The 19292-nt window shown below is 37.1% G+C and overlaps 1 protein-coding gene across 7 annotated transcripts in view; it reads left to right on the forward strand.

Moving 5' to 3' along the window:
* Positions 1–18634, forward strand: part of MELK (maternal embryonic leucine zipper kinase) — a 77264-nt gene extending 58630 nt beyond the window's left edge. For 5 of the 7 annotated variants that reach the window (XM_065878395.1, XM_065878396.1, XM_065878393.1 and 2 more), the window contains 6 exons: positions 590–712; positions 7604–7835; positions 8851–8947; positions 10156–10324; positions 15333–15436; positions 18108–18285. In XM_065878395.1, the coding sequence (XP_065734467.1) occupies positions 590–712; positions 7604–7835; positions 8851–8947; positions 10156–10324; positions 15333–15436; positions 18108–18285 (903 nt within the window). Of the gene's footprint in view, positions 1–589; positions 713–7603; positions 7836–8850; positions 8948–10155; positions 10325–15332; positions 15437–18107 lie in introns of all 7 variants that reach the window. The other 2 variants (XM_065878391.1, XM_065878394.1) reach the window with 2 other exon arrangements.
* Positions 18635–19292: the final 658 nt, after the last annotated feature.

Genomic DNA, 19292 nt, shown 5'->3' on the forward strand with positions numbered 1-19292 from the left:
ACTCAGTATGTTCTTGCAACCAAGAAACCTGTATTTCAGAGTCCCTTCCATCTTCTACTTTGTCAGAGAGCTGCTTATTTATAGATTTGCAAAACAGTTATTTGTCTGGTGTTATAGTGATTATCTGATAATTATATGCTAAGTAGATTGCCATATAACATAAGAATGTTCCGAGGCATCTTGTTTGAGAGTCAGAGATTCTCTTATCTAATCATTTTTTTTTTTTTGCGGTACGCGGGCCTCTCACTATTGTGGCCTCTCCCGTTGCGGAGCACAGGCTCCGGACACGCAGGCTCAGCGGCCAAGGCTCATGGGCCCAGCCGCTCCGCGGCATGTGGGATCTTCCCAGACCGGGGCCCGAACCCGCGTTCTGTGCATCAGCAGGTGGACTCTCAACCACTGCGCCACCAGGGAAGCCCCTTTAATAATTTGAATTAAATATTTTTGACTTCCTGTTTTGGGTGGTGATCTCCTTCAGTCTACTGTCTCATTTGTTTCTGCTTCGAGGACCTTGCCCTGTGCCTGCAATATACTCTTTTAAAATTGAATCATGGTGGTGTTGTTTCTGAGTTCTTCTATTTTTGAATAGTCAAAGAATCTGAGTCTAGAAGATGTGATCACCAGTGATGAAAATTATTTGGCTGGATTAATAGACTATGAATGGTGTGAAGACATTTCATCAACAGGTGTGGCTACCCCACAAGCACCACAGGTTGGTTATTTTTATTACTGTTTAAAGTAGAATATGTTACCTCAATTATAAAAAATATCTAGGTTCTAACATAAGATCTAGTATGTGCTTGCAAATTTAATGAATTCCTAAGCCATTGAAAATATTAATGGGAGATTGTTGGAATATAAATGAAAGGGAAGCCAATTATTTCCAAGTTGAAGAAAGCCAAGATTCCATTTTGGAGCACTTCACTGCTCTTTTTTCCTTCCCTTCCCTCCCCATCTCTTTAAAAAATGAGGTATAATTTACATGTCCCTGTTGCTCCACAAACTTATCAATACGTGATATTTTTTGTTATTTAATATCTTCTAATCTGGTGAGTGTAAAGTGATATCTCACTGTGGGTTTAATTTGTACTTTTCTGGTTATATATGTATCTCTTTGTATATTAATCAGCCAATGGTTTTTCCTGTTTTATGAAATGGCTTTTTTTGTGTCCTTTGCCTATTTTTCTGTTGGATTGTTTCTTTTTTCTTGGTGGTATTGAGGAAGTTCTTAATTTAATTTTAATTCTAATCCTTTGTTGGTTGTGTGTTGCAGGTATATTGTCTGAGTTTGTCACTTGTCTTTTTACTTTGATGGCAGAAGTCATTAATTTTAATGTTATAAGTTGTCAGTATTTTCCTTTATGGTTTATAATTTTTGTGTATTTTAAAAGAAATCATTCTACAGAAGTCATAAATGCATTTGCATATATTGCTTCTAAAGGTTTTAAAGCTTTTCCTTTCACATTAAGTCTTTAGTCTGTGGAGAATTAATTCTCTTGTATGGTATGAGGTAGGGAATCAATTTTTCCCTCTTATAATCAGTTGTGCCAGCACCATTGACAAGTCCAGTCTTTCAGCACTGATCTACAATGGCACTTCTATCACATATCAAGTTGTTATATAAGTGTGTCTGCTTCTGAGAAATAGTTTGTTTTATTGGTTTAGTTGTACAAATACCATATATCTTATTTCTTTAGTTTTATAATATTTCTTTTATCTGGTTGGCCAATTTGCTCCCATCTTCTTCTTTAAGAATGTCTATTCTTGCTCCTTTGCATTTCCATATACATTTTAGAATCATTTTGATAAATTTTACATACACTTCAACTTGGGAAAAATTGAAGTCTATATCCTCAAATCCCCCTATCTGTAAACACAGTATACCTATTAGGTTTTAGTTAATTACTTTCAATAAAATTTTATAACTTTCTCTAAAATGATCTTACATATCTTTTACTAGATTTATACCTGAGTACTTTTGTTTTTTATTGCTATTGGGAATGGTAGGTTGTTTTTTTTTTTGTTTTTTTGTTTTTTTTTGCGCTATGCGGGCCTCTCACTGTTGTGGCCTCTCCTGTTGCGGAGCACAGGCTCCAGACGCGCAGGCTCAGTGGCCATGGCTCACGGGCCCAGCCGCTCTGCGGCATGTGGGACCTTCCCACATGTGGGATCATCCCGGACCGGGGCATGACCCCGTGTCCCCTGCATTGGCAGGCGGACTCTCAACCACTGCGCCACCAGGGAAGCCCATTTGGTAGGTTTTTTTAAATCACATTTTTAAACTGTCTGATACTGGTGTAAAGATATGAAACTGATTTTTGTGTATTGATGTTATATTCAACAACTTTCCTAAACTCTTTTAAATTCTTACAGTTTGTATATTCTTTTGAGTGTTGTAGAAAATTATATCATCTATGGATGACAGTTTTGTTACTTCCTTTCCAGTTCTCATGCCTTTAATATTTTTTTATTACTGCACTTAGTAGTCCTAGCAGTATAGTAAGCATTCTTCTGTTCTTCCCAATTGTAGAATGATGCTTCTAATATTTTATCATTCAATATGATGTTTGTTCTCTCTTTTTACCTCCTCTTTCCCCTTCCCCCTCCCTGTTCTCCTTTCCCTTATCCTTCTTTTCCCTCTTTCCCCTCTGTGCCCCCTCACCCCATATTTTTCAGATTAAGACCTTTTTTTCATCTAGTCCTGGTTTGCTAAGATTTGTTTAAAAATTATGAATCTCTGTTGCAGAAAAAATGTTAGAGAGAATTCATCTATTGAGATAATCATCTGGTTTTGTTCTTTCCATTTGTTAATGTAGTATATGTTATATTAATAGATTTGATGTTAAACCAATCTTGTATTCTTTAGATAAGCCCAGTTTATCATGATGTATTACTATCTTTTTTTATACATTGCTGGGTTTAGTTTACTAACATTTTCTTTAGGTTTTTTGCTTCTATGTTCTTAAATAAGATTGGCCTATTATCTTCTTTCTTATATGATTTTTTTTTTCTTTTGAAAACGTTATTATTATTGATACATAATTAATACATAGATAATTCATCTTGTAAAAAATTCAAACAATATGGAACAGCTGAATAAAGAGTGAAAGCCTTTCTTCTGTTCTTGCATCCCATCCCATCTTATATTAATCATATCTGATTGGCATTAAGATTGCCCATCCCATCTTATATTAATCGTATCTGGTTGACATTAAGATTATAACTAGTCTTTGAAAATGACTTGGGACATATTCTTTCTTTTTTATTCTCTGGAATGGTTTTTAAGAGCTATTAATTATATTTTCCTTGAATGTATGATAGAACTTATTATGTAACTATCTGGGCCTGGAATGTTTCTGTGAGAAGCTAGTCAACTACTGATTCAATTTCTTTTGTATTCATAGGACTACACAGTATTTCAATTTCTTTTCATCAGTTTGGTGAATTTTGTTTTTCTAGTGTCCATTTCATACATGTTTCAAAATGTTTTGGCATAAAATCAACAGGAGGATATTATGATCTTGTTAATGTCTGTAGTATCTGTGTTTATGTCCCCCTTTTCATTGCTGAAGTGTATTTGTTTATTGCAGCTCTTTCATATTTTGGATCAGTCTTACCAGAATTTTGTCAATTTTATTAGTCTTTTCAAAGAACCAACTTCTGGCCTTACTGATTCTATTATATTTTAGTTTCCATTTTGTTATTTTCTGCCTTTATTTTTCTATTAGACCAATCTTATTAAATTCTGTTGTTAAATCTTCTACATCCATACTAATATTTTGTCTGCTTGACCCATAAATTTATCTGCTTGAGAGTGGGATATGTTAAAAATCTTCTAATGGGATGGTAGTTTGTCATTTTCTTCTTGTAGTTCTATTTTTGCTTCATATATATATGTACGAAGGTTTATAATTAGCATACAAGTTTAGAATTTTTATTCTGGGGAATTGAACCTTTTATCATTTATAGTGATCCTCTTTATTACTAGTTATATGTTTCTCCTTGAAGTCTATTTGTTTCTCTGATATTAAGATAGCTATATTGATTTTTTGGTTGTTATTTGCTTGGTTTATATTTTTTTATCTTTTTATTTTCAACCTTTCATGCCCTTATATTTTAGGTATCTTTTTTTTTAAAAGATTTTAAATGACTTTTTTGAAGTATAGTTGATTTAAAATGTTGTGTTAATTTCTGCTGTACAGCAAAGTGATTCAGTTATACATACACACATTCTTTTTCAGATTCTTTTCCATTATGGTTTATCGCAGGATATTGAATATAGTTCCCTGTGCTATACAGTAGGACCTTGTTGTTTATCCATTCTATATATAATAGTTTACATCTGCTAATCCCAAACTCCCAATCCATCCCTCCTCCACTCCCCCTAGGTATATCTCTTAAAAAACAGCATATAGCTAGATTTGGTATGCAAACTGAAAATCTTTGTCTTTCAAGTGAGAGCTTACCAAATTTACATTTATTTTGGTTACTAATGTTCTTATCATGTATCTGCCGTCTTATTTTGTGCTTTCTATTTGTCCCACTTTTTCTGTATTTTTTTCCTATATTTCTTGTTTCTTATGTCAATTTTTCCCTTCATTCCATTGGTTTCTATTTTATTTTAATATTTACTCTAATCTTTTAACATGCTATTTAACTTAACCAAATAAAAAGTTAATCTGTATCTTTACTTTTCTTCTAAACATATGAAATCCTTAGAACACTAATCTCTGATCACCCTCTCTTAGATTACTAAATACTATCAATATATAAGTATTTTAGCTATCTATTTTTTTTAGCTTTTCGTTTTGAAATCTGTGTATTCACAGAAAGTTACAAAAGTAGTCAACGGAGGTCTCTTGGACCTTTCACTCATTTTTCTCCACTAGTTACATCTTTTTTTGTTTGAAAAAAATATATATTTTATTTATTTATTTTTTGGCTGTGTTGGGTCTTCGTTGCTGCGCATGGGCTTTCTCTAATTGAGGTGAGCGGGGGCTACTCTTTGTTGCAGTGTGCGGGCTTCTCATTGCGGTGGCTTCTCTTGTTGCAGAGCACAGGCTCTAGGCGCATGGGCTTCAGTAGTTGTGGCACGCAGGCTCAGTAGTTGTGGCTCATGGGTTCTAGAGTACAGGCTCAGTAGTTGTGGCGCATGGGCTTAGTTGCTCCACGGCATGTGGGATCTTCCTGGACCAGGGCTCGAACCCGTGTGCCCTGCATTGGCAGGTGGATTCTTAACCACTGAGCCACCAGGGAAGCCTCAGTAGTTACATCTTGCATAACTGTGGTACAATTCGTTTTTAGCTCTATACATTTTTAACTTCATAAATTACATATTATTTTTAGAATGTATACTATCAGTATTTATTTGATTGACTCACATTTTCTTTTGTTCACTTACCCTTCTTTTTTTTTTTTTTTTTTTTTTTTTTTGCTGTACATGGGCCTTTCACTGTTGTAGCCTCTCCAATTGTGGGGCACAGGCTCCGGACGTGCAGGTTCAGCGGCCATGGCTCACGGGCCCAGCCGCTCCGTGGCATGTGGGATCTTCCCATACCGGGGCACGGACCCATGTCCTGTGCATCAGCAGGCAGACTCTCAAGCACTGCACCACCAGGGAAGCCCTACTTACCCTTCTTATCTCTCAAATGTTCATTCTAAAATTATGTTTCTTCTTCCTGGAGTATATCCTTTAAAAATTCCTTTAGTGGAAGTCACAGTTGATGACAAACACTCTTTCTAAATTGGCTAAAATTGTCTTTATTTCACTTTCATTTTTAGAATGTAGTTTCCTTCTGTATTGATTTCTAGTTTATCAGTTATTTTACACTCTGTAGTTTGAAGATATTATTCCACTGTCTTCTTGCTTCTGTTGTTACCATTGAGAAATCTCTGTCAGTCAGGTTCCTTTCTAGTTAGTCTTCTCCCTGACTCTTTTTGGGATTTTCTCTTTGATTTTGGTGTTCTGCAGTCTCATTGTTAGGGTTACTGTCTCTGTGGGTAGTGTCCACTAGAGTAGTACAGCCTAGTAAATACAGATATGGATTTCTTTTTATTTATCTCGTTTATGATTCATTGTGTTTCCTGTATTTGAGGATTTGTATCTTTAATCAATTTTGGAAAATTCCTTGAATAATTGCTGCTTTTTCATCGTCTTTATTATCTATCTCTGGAACTCAGAATAGGCATATGTTAGACCATTAAATTTCATTTTCCATTTATTTTAAACTGTCTTTCATATATCCCATATCTTTCTCTCTGGACTGCATTCTAGATCATTTCAGATTTATTTCACATTCACATTCTTCTTCTCATTTCTATTTAATCTGTTATTTGACCTGTCTATTGAATTTTTCATTTTTATCATTATGTTTTTTATTTCTAGAGATTTTTATTCTTTTTCAAAACTGCTTTAACATTCCTCTTTTCACGTTTTCAATTTCTTTTATTATTTTAAACATGAACATATTTATATTCTCTACTTGGTAATTTCAATATGACATCTTTATGGGTCTGATCCTTTTGTTTATTTTTTTCTGCTGACTTTTGCTCATGGTGTTTGTATCTTTTGGCATTTTTATTTTTATAGGCTTATTTTTCTTGGAACTCTGTGCAAATGCTTTGAAGCTTGGATTAAGGGTTGAGGTCTTGGGTTGTGTTGGATTGAAGCTTTTCTTTCAGCTAGGAATTGTGTTTGCTTCTGTCACGTCACACTCCTGGAACACAACCAGTTTAGGACTGGGACTACTTTAAAGCAAATTGTAGGCTTGAAATTTCTGGGGATCATGCACATAGTATGAATTTTGGTTCCAAACCTGTGTAAAGACTGTCCTGTGGCTACTTAAAAATTATTAAAGGAAACTCTCTTTTCTCCTCCAGAGCCATGGCCAGGACAGACACGTTTTCTTGCCCAGCTCTTTGCAGGGCAGGTTTATATTTAATTCACCCTTTCATTTTAGTTATACCCCCTCCTGGCTTTACATGGGAGCTTTGGCTCTAATTTAGCACCGTGCTGTAGGTCTAATCTACTCCTACTGTAGATTATACTAGAGAGTAGGTAGCTGCCCTTAGGGCAGTGGACAGTTTCAGCCTTGATTACATCTCTGAATTCCTGCTCCTATATTTAGTTTGGCCTCTGAGGATTTTCCTATCTTTTTTGCAAGCTCGACCATAAATTTAAAAGGATTAAAATATATTTTCTATCCTGTTACCGTATTTTAACATGGTTTTTCTGAGCCATTGACTAAACTTTTATTTCTTGTTACATATTAGAGACAAACTGGCAGTCTAGGTATGGGAAGCAATTCTTAGGGATTTATATGTGCCCATCCTCAATTGCCTAGAATCTGGGTATGTTTGATTAAATACGGCCTGAAACATGTTGAAAATTACCCATCAATAGAACAGCCTAAAGTGATCTACATGTACTAAAGAGAACTGAATATACATTTTCAAATTTCCTGGTATTGCCCATAATATCCTTTTGATAGTGTTTCATTTTAATAAAAATGGTGCAAGGTAATTTGCAAATGATTAAGGCATGTTGTAAAGAAATTGACTTTTCTTCTTCAGTGTGCTTTATCCAGTAACTTTTATTTTCCAGTTTGCCAAGCATTGGACAGAGTCAAATGGTCTGGAATCTAAATCATTAACTCCAGTGTTAGGCACAGCATCTGTCAATAAATTAAAGAACAAAGAGAATGTATATACTCCTAAGTCTGCTGTAAAGAATGACGAGTGCTTTTCATTTCCTGAGCCAAAGACTCCAGTTAATAAGAACCAGCATAAAAGAGAAATACTCACTACACCAAATCATTACAGTACACCCTCAAAAGGTATTTACTGTGTAGATTAAGCAGTGGTAAAACATCTTGAAATTCCTTCTTCTTATCATGCTAAATAAACATATAGCAGGTCAGAAATGGCTAGCAATGCTCTCAGGGATTGCTAGGAGAAGCCAAGCTGCTTTTTAAGCATATGTTATTTACATTAGTTGAAATGAAAGCATATTAATCACCTTCAAATTTTTTGTATACTCTCAGTATACAAAGATTAAAACTGTTTTGATAGATATTGTTGATTAATTTTATCTTCTTGTCCTTACGGAACCAGTGAGAGTAATGCTGTATGGTCATAGAGAGTAATGCTGTATGGTCAAAACAAAACCCCCGATCTGTTTTTAAAAGCTTGGAATCTTATATTTATTATGAAGTGAATATTATTATCTCTAATTGGTGTACTTTTAGATCATGAACAAAAAGTTAACTAATGAGTAGTAACCAGATTTGTTAATGCAGGTTTGTCACAAACTATCTGGGATACAAATACCCTAGTAGAATAAAACACCAAATTTTGGAATAGGGAATATAAAAATAACCAAAGCTTACAACCTCTTTAATAACTTTTGTCAGCTTTCACAGGGGACTATTCTCTTTGCCTGATAGGAGTTGAAAGGTCTATGAATTGAATTAACACCTCTCAGTAATATATTCATTAAAGGCATAAATACAGATTGACTTTTATTTATAGAAAGGAGAATCAGTAATCATGAAATATTATTTATGTGATCTATTTAGATTTTTCATATGATATTTATGATAAAATCATAAGCATGGCCTCAGTTTTACAGTGAAGAAAAAGAAGAGCCACACATGTATAGCAAAATGATTTTGTTTTTATTATAAATCATCTGGAAATATTTCTTTAAAGAATTAGAGCCTTAACATCACTGGGCAAGTGATTACAATATTTCTGAGCCAATGAATGAGGTGATATATGCATTATTGATGGAAAATTTGAAACTATAGCATGTCAGCTACATATGGTTTGTGTTTGTTGTTTTTCTAATAGCTAGAAACCAGTGCCTGAAAGAGACCCCAGTTAAAATGCTGGTAAATTCAGCAGGAACAGAGAAGTTAATAACAGGTGTCATTAGCCCTGAGAGGCGGTAAGTGTTCAGTTTTGTATAGTTTCTTTAGTATATGTAACCAGATTTCCTTTTTTCATATATGATAAACCCAATTAAGGTAAACCATCATGTAGATTCTGTCAGGGACTGTCTGTATGAACGTGCTCTGTGGCCATTACTGAGGCTGTTGCCACTGCCTTTCTCAGGGTGGAATTGTGAGACTCATCAGCAGTACAACTGGCACCTTAACTTAAAATACAGTTCCTGTGCTGAGGCCCATCTTTCCCTACACTTCTGCCAGTGGAGTATAGACATCCACTAACAAACAGCAGTCACTCTAAAATATTAAAGATCCTAAAGGGTGCTTCAGATAAAGCCCATTCCTCTTGTACAAACAGGTCTGCAGCATAAGTGACCTTTCATTATCTTTTATAGCTATTTTTTTGAGCAGTCTCCATTTTGAGGATAATTGGGAGAATTAGAATGTGAACTAGATATTAGATGCTATGACATTATTATTAATTTTCTTGATATCATGATGATATTGTGGTTATGTAGGAAGATGTCCTTATTCACTGATGATGTATGCTGAAGTGTTTCAGAGTAAAAGGTTGTGATATCTTTTTTTTTTAAATATTCATTCATTCTGCGCCAGGTCTTAGTTGCAGCATGCGGACTCTTAGTTGCGGTGTGTGGACTCTTAGCTGTGGCATGCAGACTCTTAGTTGCAGCAGGCGAACTCTTAGTTGCCACATGCATGTGGAATCTGGTTCCCCGACCAAGGATTGAACCCAGGCCCCCTGCATTGGGAGCGCGTAGTCTTGCCCACTGGATCACCAGGGAAGTCCCAAGGGTTGTGATATCTTCAGATGGATTACTTTGATGTACATATTTTTAATGTATTTATTATATATATGTAGAGAAAGCAAATGTGGCAAAATATTAACAATTGTTGACTCTAGAAGGATATGTTGATGGTTATTATACTTTTTGTTCAACTTTTCTATATATTTGACACTAAAAAAAAGGTAGGGGAAAAATAGTTTTGGCAGTTGACTTGGGGGAAAGGTGATGGCTACATTTCAGTGGAAGATGGCTTTTGTGCTCCCTGAGGAAGAGTAAGATGGCTTGGCCAGGCATACCTGAATGAGGTGCACCTAACAGCCAGGACAAATGCACCTCTGTGAGGGACCCAAAAGGCAGGAAGTCCAACTCTTACTCGTGGGTTCATTGTTTTTTTTTTTAAGGTGTCGCTCAGTGGAACTCAACCTTAACCAAGTACATGTAGAGGATACTCCAAAAAGAAAAGGAACCAAAGTGTTTGGGAGCCTTGAGAAGGGGTTGGATAAGGTTATCACTGTGCTTACCAGGAGCAAAAGGAAGGGCTCGGCCAAAGATGGGCCAAGAAGACTAAAGGTAAGTGGACTGGAATTCTTTAATATGGATTTTGGAAGCTGACTGCTAACTGGACTACTTTTTTTTTTTTTTAAAGAAAAGTACTGAATGAATGAATTGATTAGTATTTTTAATTTATTTATTCATCCATTTAGCTAATACATATTTTTTGAGCACCTAAAATATACATTTTACTATGCAGTGGTCTTTGAGAATGCAGAGGTAAATTAGATACAGTTGCTCCTTTGGAGGAACAAATAACTAAAATTCAAATATTAAAGTTCATGTAGGGGGATTAATCACAGAGGCAAAAGAGGAGGTGGGGAAGCATGGGGCATATATAAGGAACTGCCTTAAGGATGGGGGCTTGAGGTCAGTTGTCCTATCTCTGGTACATAGGAGAGTCCCTGACACATGGGTACCTTTGTAGGCCCTCAAGAAATATCTGAATGCCTGGGAAGTTAATTTGAACTTTGAGTGTGGTGTGTGTGAGGAAAATAGCAACAAGTCAGGAAAATAGGCTGGCTAAGACGTTTAGACCTTACTTGACAGACCTATTATGTTTTTAGAGCATGATTAATGTGTCAGTGGTGTGGACAGTATATTTGGTGGGGATAGGAAAAGAAAAAGAAGTGATTAGTAGATATAAAGTATTTCTTACTCTCTTGGATTCTCTCTGAGCATTCATTCAAACATCTAATGAATGACATTTTTGTTTGAGGGAAGTAAGAGGTAAAGGGAAGAATAAGACACAGCTCATGTCTTTGAGGAACTCAGAGTGGCAGTGAAAACAGGCAGGGATGTTGCTCTGATCCATGGAGCTTATTGCTGTAATAAAAACATGTTCCAAGAGGTGTGGGGCCCAAAGGAGGGAAGAGCAGGTGGTGGTGTTCCCCATGATTTGGGGACTGGGTCTGTGTTTAGATTTTGCACTGAGAGTCTCATTTTGAGTAAATCTGGGCAGGTTTGGGAGAAGAAAAATGCTGAGCTGCTGGGTGGAAGGGTGCTTCAGGGGAGAATGTTCTGAGATCCCATTTATGTCCTGTCTTAAAGTGAGAGAAGATAGGACTTCTCCATTAGTATTTGTTGCCTTGTTGAACTTAAATAATGTACTGGAGTTTTATGTTGCATGTGGCTATTTATTAGGCATATTTTATCTTTTTATTCTAAGAGTACTCTAGTTGGAGACAGTTGTGAGGTATTTCAAACCGTGATGTTGGGATTATGAAAATCATGGTGTCATTTCTCTGAAAATATTAAAGAAAATTAAGGAAACTTGTCCAATTATATACATTATTGAGAAGCTCGGTGGTTATCAAATACTAATAGATGATATTCTAAAAATGTCCACCAGTGTAAATTATTTGGAACTTGAGTGCATTTTTCAGTAGGAACTGCTGTGATATTAGTTGGCTTTCTAGATATTTCCCAGTACTTCCAGGATATAAGAGAAAAATCACAAGATTGGGAATGAGAAGCCTGGGTTGTAGCCTCAGCTTCATACAGTGTAGCTTGGATAAGTCATTTTATCTCTGACTATCTCAATTTTTTTATTTGTAAAAACTGGAGACAATGTCTATCCTGGCAGCTTCACAGAGCTGGGATATATAAATGAGACTGTATGAGATGTTATATTGCATATGAAATGCTTTCTAAATATAAGGTGTTCTAGTGTCAAGTATCATTATTATTGTCATTGTTGAACATTTTAACCCCAATGTAGCAGAACCACAGTTGTGATTAGCATACACCTAAGATCTGAAGATTTATCTAACTTTGGATCTTTAACCCTTTCTAATGTTTTAAGTTTTTCAGAACTAAAGGACTTACTTTAGGAGATTATCCTCATTTTCCACCTAGTTCTTTTCTTTTCATTTATTTATTTTTGGCTGTGTTGGGTCTTTGTTGCTGCTTGCGGGCTTTTTCTCCAGTTGTGGAGAGCGGGGTCTACTCTTCATTGTGGTGCGCGGGCTTCTCATTGCGGTGGCTTCTCTTTGTTGCGGAGCACAGGCTCTAGGCACGTGGGCTTCAGTAGTTGTAGCACGCGGGCTCAGTAGTTGTGGCTCGCGGGCTCTAGAGCGTAGGCTCAGTAGTTTTGGTGCACGGGCTTAGTTGCTCTGCAGCATGTAGTATCTTCCCGGACCAGGGCTTGAACCTGTGTCCCCTGCATTGGCAGGTGGATTCTTAACCACTGAGCCACCAGAGAAGTCCACACCTAGTTCTTTTTTTGTTTTGCGGTACGCGGGCCTCTCACTGTTGTGGCCTTTCTCGTTGAGGAGCACAGGCTCCAGACACGCAGGCTCAGCAGCCATGGCTCACGGGCCCAGCTACTCCGCAGCATGTGCGATCTTCCCGGACCGGGGCACGAACCCATGTCCCCTGCATCGGCAGGCGGACTCTCAACTACTGCGCCACCAGGGAAGCCCCCATACCTCGTTCTTAAATTAAAAAATTATAACTTACAGAAAAGTTAAAAGGATGGTACAAAGGGGCTTCCTTGGCTGTTCAGTGGTTAAGACTGCACTTCCACTGCAGGGAGCACGGGTTTGATCCCTGGTTAGGGAACTAAGATCTCGCATGCTACACGGTGCGGCCAAAAAGAAGAAAAGATGGTACAAAGAACACCTTAATTTTTTAAGATAGCGAATCATATGTAGTTAAGCCCTCTTTGAGGAAGCAATCTATAAAAATCTGAAATTTAAATAGATAAAATAGGCTTATTTCTTTATTTTACAAAGGAATCACTTGAATTGTGATTTGAAAGTGTTCAGTTTGTTATTATCTTGAAAAAGCCAATCTAATTTGGTGAAAAAGTCCTGGATTGGAAGCCAAGAGACAGAGGGGCCTGTCATAGCTGTGCCACTTGTTCCTTTTATAACTTGAAGCTGAGGTTCCTGAACTCTAGTCATTTGACAGTCACATTCATGTCGGCATATCAGCATATCATCTGCACTGTTATTTATTTGGTACTTTCTTTATATGATGCATTTTAAAAGCAGATTTATAGAGGTATAATTGACATACAATAATCTGCATATATTAAAAATGTACAATTAATATACTTTGGCATTATATATGTACCTGTGAAACCACCACCACAATCAAGATGACTATTTATTTATTTATCTATCTATCTATTTATTTATTTTTGGTTGTGTTGGGTCTTCGTTGCTGCGCACGGGCTTTCTCTAGTTGCGGTGAGCGGGGGCTACTCTTTGTTGCGGTGCACGGGCTTCTCATTGCGGTGGCTTCTCTTGTTGCGGAGCACAGGCTCTAGGTGCGCGGGCTTCAGTAGTTGTGGCACGTGGGCTCAGTAGTTGTGGCTCCCGGGCTGTAGAGTGCAGGCTCAGTAGTTGTGGCGCGCGTGTTTAGTTGCTCTGCAGCATGTGGGATCTTCCCGGACCAGGGCTCGAACCCATGTCCTCTGCATTGGCAGGCAGATTCTTAACCACTGCCCCACCAGGGAAGCCCCAAGATGACTAACTTTAAAAACTTGTATTTATTTAAAAGGAAACCATATGTCATTAGTTTTTCTAATCATATTTTGCTAAATCTGATTGGAACAAATATATAAAATTAAAATAAAAGTATTTATCCATGTACCACTTAGAGTTATATTGTGTAACTCCAGTTGTTATTTTTATCACATTTTGGAAAACCCCGTCTTAAGAAACTTATAGCTCTTCTTTAGGTCATAGGTTCTTAAAGTGAAAAGTAAGATAGTTGGGTCTTTTCTAACCTCAGCATTTTGTTATTTATAAAAAGAACTGAAATCTGAAAGACATAGAAAGTATAATTTTGTTTGACAGTGAAGATACTGCTAGAAAGGTAGGGATTTTTTTCTGTCTCCAGAACCTATTAAAACAGTGCCTGGGGAAGTTCCCTGGTGGTCTAGTGGTTAGGATTCCGGGCTTTCACTGTGGCCCGGCCCGGATTCAGTCCCTGGTGGGGGAACTGAGATCCCCCGTAAGCCGCATGGTGTGGCCAAAATATAATAATAATTTTAAAAATCAAAATTAAAAAATAAAACAGTGCCTGGCACCTAGTAAGCCGTCAATAAATAGTTGTTGAATGAATGGATGGATAGATACTAATTAAGAATGAAGTTATTTCTGGACTTCCCTGGTGGCAATGGTTAAGAATCTGCCTGCCAGTGCAGGGGACACGGGTTCAAGCCCTGGTGCGGGAAGATCCCACATGCCGCAGAGCAACTAAGCCCGTGCACCACAGCTACTGAGCCTGCGCTCTAGAGCCTGTGAGCCACAACTAATGAGCCCACGTGCCACAACTAGTGAAGCCCACATGCCTAGGGTCCATGCTCTGCAACAAAGAGAAGCCACCACAATGAGAAGTCCGCACACCATAACAAAGAGTAGCCCCCGCTTGCTGCAACTAGAGAAAGCCCGTGCGCAGCAGCGAAGACCCAACTCATCCAAAAATTAATTAATTAATTAAAAAATTATTTCTGAGAATTATGCTGTTAGTGAATGAGAAAAAAATAACTTGACATTACTTTTTTAAAGGGATACTTGTCATATTCATTCCTTCGTAGAATTGTCATAGAATCACCTCCTAGGATTCTGTAAAATTCCTTAAATGATCAAGAAAGAATTAAGGAAACACATGCAACTATATACAAGTGGAATTTTCTAGGGCATTTTTTTTCTCACAGTTTACATTTCAGGAGTCTTTATCACCGTGTAGGAAGGGGGAAATAGGTAGAGCTCAAAGAGATAGACATTATTTAATATTTATTTACTTATTAAAAAATTGGTAGGAGAGGAAGATGCAAAGATAAAAAGGGTGATATGGATGCACTTACTAATAAATGTGATTTCTCCAAGCTTTCCCAGTGCCATCTCAATCCAACTTACCAAGAGTTGGTTGTAAATTCTTTCAGTGTTTTTCTTGAAATATTTCCACTTGAAATGGTACTATGTTGAGGAGTTTGGGATCTCTAAATGAGGTAGGATGGTCTTTGTGTTGATGTAAAGATTTACTTCTTAACCCCTTCTTTTTCTTTTTTAAGCCTCACTATAACGTGACTACAACCAGATTAGTGAATCCAGATCAACTCTTGAATGAAATAATGTCTATTCTTCCAAAGAAGCACGTTGACTTTGTACAAAAGGGGTAAGAAGCACACTTGGATCTATTACTTGACGTCTTTTGAACTTTGAGAAAACAGAGGTTGATTCCCCTCTCAACCTATGTTTTTAATATAATTAAAAAATTATAAATTGTGGGCTTCCCTGGTGGCGCAGTGGTTGAGAGTCCGCCTGCCGATGCAGGGGACACGGGTTCGTGCCCCAGTCCGGGAAGATCCCACATGCCGCGGTGCGGCTGGGCCCGTGAGCCATGGCCGCTGAGCCCGCGCATCCGGAGCCTGTGCTCCGCAACGGGAGAGGCCACAACAGTGAGAGGCCCGCATACTGCAAAAAAAAAATTATAAATTGTTTAACATAATTAAAAAATATATTTCTCTTGCCTCATTTTTCCAAAAAGCTTTTATGTTAGTGTCTGTGTTCATAATTTATTCTCTTTTGTTTTATATGAGCTATAGAAGTTGTTTTTTTTTTGTTTGTTTTTTTTTTTGCGGTACGTGGGCCTCTTACTGTTGTGGCCTCTCCCGTTGCGGAGCACAGGCTTCGGACGCACAGGCTCAGTGGCCATGGCTCACGGGCCCAGCTGCTCCACGGCATGTGGGATCTTCCCGGACTGGCACGAACCCGTGTCCCCTGCATTGGCAGGCGGACACTCAACCACTGCACCACCAGGGAAGCCCAGCTGTAGAAGTTTTTTAAGTGCCCATATTATCACCACTTTCAAAGTTAGACTTTTCAAAATAGGAAAATCTGAACTTCTTCCGGTTTCTTTTGCATTTCTATTTTTCTTTGATGTTCTGCTTTACAATAATATTTATAAGTTGTAATTAAATTTATGAGACACCTCAAACAAATCAAGGATATATATAGACTCCTTCTCTTTATGATGTTCTATGTGACAGAACTGTTTTTCAGTACTTTAGAAAATTATTTCACCTTAGCTGTTTCCCACTGTTGAGTGAACTGCCATCAAAGCCTCCTTGTTCACAATCTTATGGTCTGGACAGCCAGACCTCTTCTGGTTGCTTAAGATGTTCATATTTCTAAACATTTCCACTTAGTTATGTCTCTTTAAAATTTCATTATTAAAGCACTAACAAGAAGAACCACTGATGGATTAACGAAAACATTTAATTGGAACAGTCAGTATAGAGTAAGATTTCAAGAAACAATCTTTTGCAAAAGTAATTTTACTTTTCATTATCTCTAAATGTTGGCAAGCGCTCTTATGTGAACCCTGGCTTTCTTCTTTAGGTATCACTATATCACATCTAACTCTGACCTGTTCTTCATGCTTGGGGTTTATCCACAGCGTTAGAACTTCTCGCCAAATCTGTGTTAGAAAACTTTCGATTATTTTTCCTTCAGCATATGATCTATCAGATCGGTAACTGGCTATTCACCAGTAATCTGTTCCTCGAACTTCCTGATCCACCCGAAGATCTGCCTTTATCCTTCTTTTTTCTTTTTACCTTCTCTGTTTGTTTTTACCTTCTTTGCGACAAAGCAGAATAACAAAATCTAAATTTTTCAGTGGTGTGGTGTCCCTAATCTAGGTTATATTCCATTACTATCTTTTTCCAATGAGGAAAATTCACTTTTTATCTTTGATATAACTAAATTGCTCTATGCTTCATCTTCCCATCAGGAACCTTAACTACAGGGTTTACCTTAATGGCATTTCTGATAGCAACTGCTTATTTTTAATAGATCAAGCCCCAAAGGACATAACTAAGTTAGTAAGAAAAAGAATGATATTTTAATACACCTTGTAATACATAACAGATGCAAGTAATTTCTCCCCATTTACGTGGAACAGTGCCTAATCGTGTGCCCCTAAATATTTAGGGAACTGAAATTTAGAATTGATCCTGTTGTTTACTGTTTGTATCTATCTATTGAAGATCAGTAAGACAATTAAATAAAACTAAAATATAATGTAAACAAATTAAAAGTTGATTTACATGAATTCAATTTATGCAACTTTGCAGGAACCATACCTATTTCTTAAGACGTGTGGAAGGCTTCATATAGACAGGGCCTTTCCATTATCAGAGTAGTTCATGTGGCAGTTCTAATTATATATGCCATATGTTTCAGCCATGGGAATGTACTGTCTCATTGGACTTTCTTTTATAACTCTGCCCTAAAGTGTTGTAATGATCATAACCTCTTATTACTGTTAGAAAAACCTCAGAAACATGTGTCCTACCAACAGGTTGCTGGCTTCAGCTTTATTTACATGAAAGACAAAAGTTTCTGATGAAGTGCACAAAATAAAATATTCTTAATCTTCCCTCTGCTTTCCTTTGTTGTGAACATTGTGGAAATGGCCTAATGTTCACAGATTACACCATTGAAAGACTTGCATAAAGGATGCCGGAAGATTTCTTGAGCACGAATGGCATGTATAGCTATGAAAAAAGGGCTTTTCTTTGGAGCAAGGGAGAGTTCTGGTAAAGCCTTTTCATCTGTATTCTTTTTTGAGATCCTGGTTAGCTTTTGGGAAAACACCAGTCATACTCCATCACTAAAGCATATCTAGGTCATCTGGAAACTGTAAGCAGGACTATATTGCTTAATACGAAATAATGGTTCATTTTCCCCACTGGCCTCCTAGAGGCTTATAGAAATCTCTTGTATTATACAGAATATTCATGGTTCTCCTGCTAACTGGCTTCTTATCTTGTTTTTCACAGCTATACACTGAAGTGTCAAACACAGTCAGATTTTGGCAAAGTGACAATGCAGTTTGAGCTAGAAGTGTGCCAGCTTCAAAAACCCGACGTGGTGGGTATCAGGAGGCAGCGGCTTAAGGGTGATGCCTGGGTTTACAAGAGATTAGTGGAAGACATCCTGTCTAGCTGCAAGGTTTAATTGATGAATGGTTTCCACCCTGCCTGATGAGTATGGGTGTGATACAGCCTACATGGAGCCTGGTGTGATGGGTTTGGTTTTTAAAGTCCTCTGGAACTGCGAACTCGTTTCTAAAGAGCTATCTTAAAGACCAATATCTTTTTGTTTTTAAACAAAAGATATTATTTCGTGGATGAATCTAAGGCAAGCCTCTCTGTCATTATCTCTTACTGTCTTTTTTAATCATGTGCTTTGTATATTAATAACTGTTGACTTTCTTAGATTCACTTCCATACATGAATGTAAGCTCTTAACTATGTCTCCTTTTAATGTGTAATTTCTTTCTGAAATAAAACCGTTTGTGAATATAGCAGGCTTCTCCTCTTCTTTGTATTTGATTTTGATCCAAATAAAACCTCAAATGGCTTCTTGACTATTAAGTAGAGACTATTTGGAGTATGTTTTATCTGTTATCAAATATGCCTTGGGTAGAAAACAGATAAGAATTCATTTGCATAATTTTTTCCTGTCTCTGATTTAAGTAGGATTTATTGAGATCGTTAACTAAGTCACAGCTGTGGTTACCAGAGTTAAACAACACATTTAATATGTTGAATAAAAGAGTATTGACTTCAGTATGTATGTTCGGTCAACAATGATAACTATCTGGACTACGAACCCCCATGAAATGTTACTTTATAGTAATTTTCCGTTAAGTCTCAGCCTTGGCCTCAAATTTGTATTTTTATTTCACTTTATTGGTCTCTAAAGGCCGGCGCTCAAGTTACATTTGTATGGATTTTACCAATTAAACTATTTGGAGAAAAAATAGCACTGTTCCTAGTCGGTAGTGAGGGAATGTTTTGTCATTCATTTATTCAGTAAACGTTTACTAAGTTTTTACAAGCGTTGGGTTCTAGGGCTGAAGATGATACTGTCTAGTAAACTCAAGGAGTTCAGAGTCTATTCGCAAGGCAGATACATCAACCAGTATTTATAGCAGAGAGGGCATGATCAGCTTTGTCTGG

Source organism: Phocoena phocoena, chromosome 6 (genome assembly GCF_963924675.1).
Source record: "Phocoena phocoena chromosome 6, mPhoPho1.1, whole genome shotgun sequence".
NCBI lineage: Eukaryota > Metazoa > Chordata > Mammalia > Artiodactyla > Phocoenidae > Phocoena > Phocoena phocoena.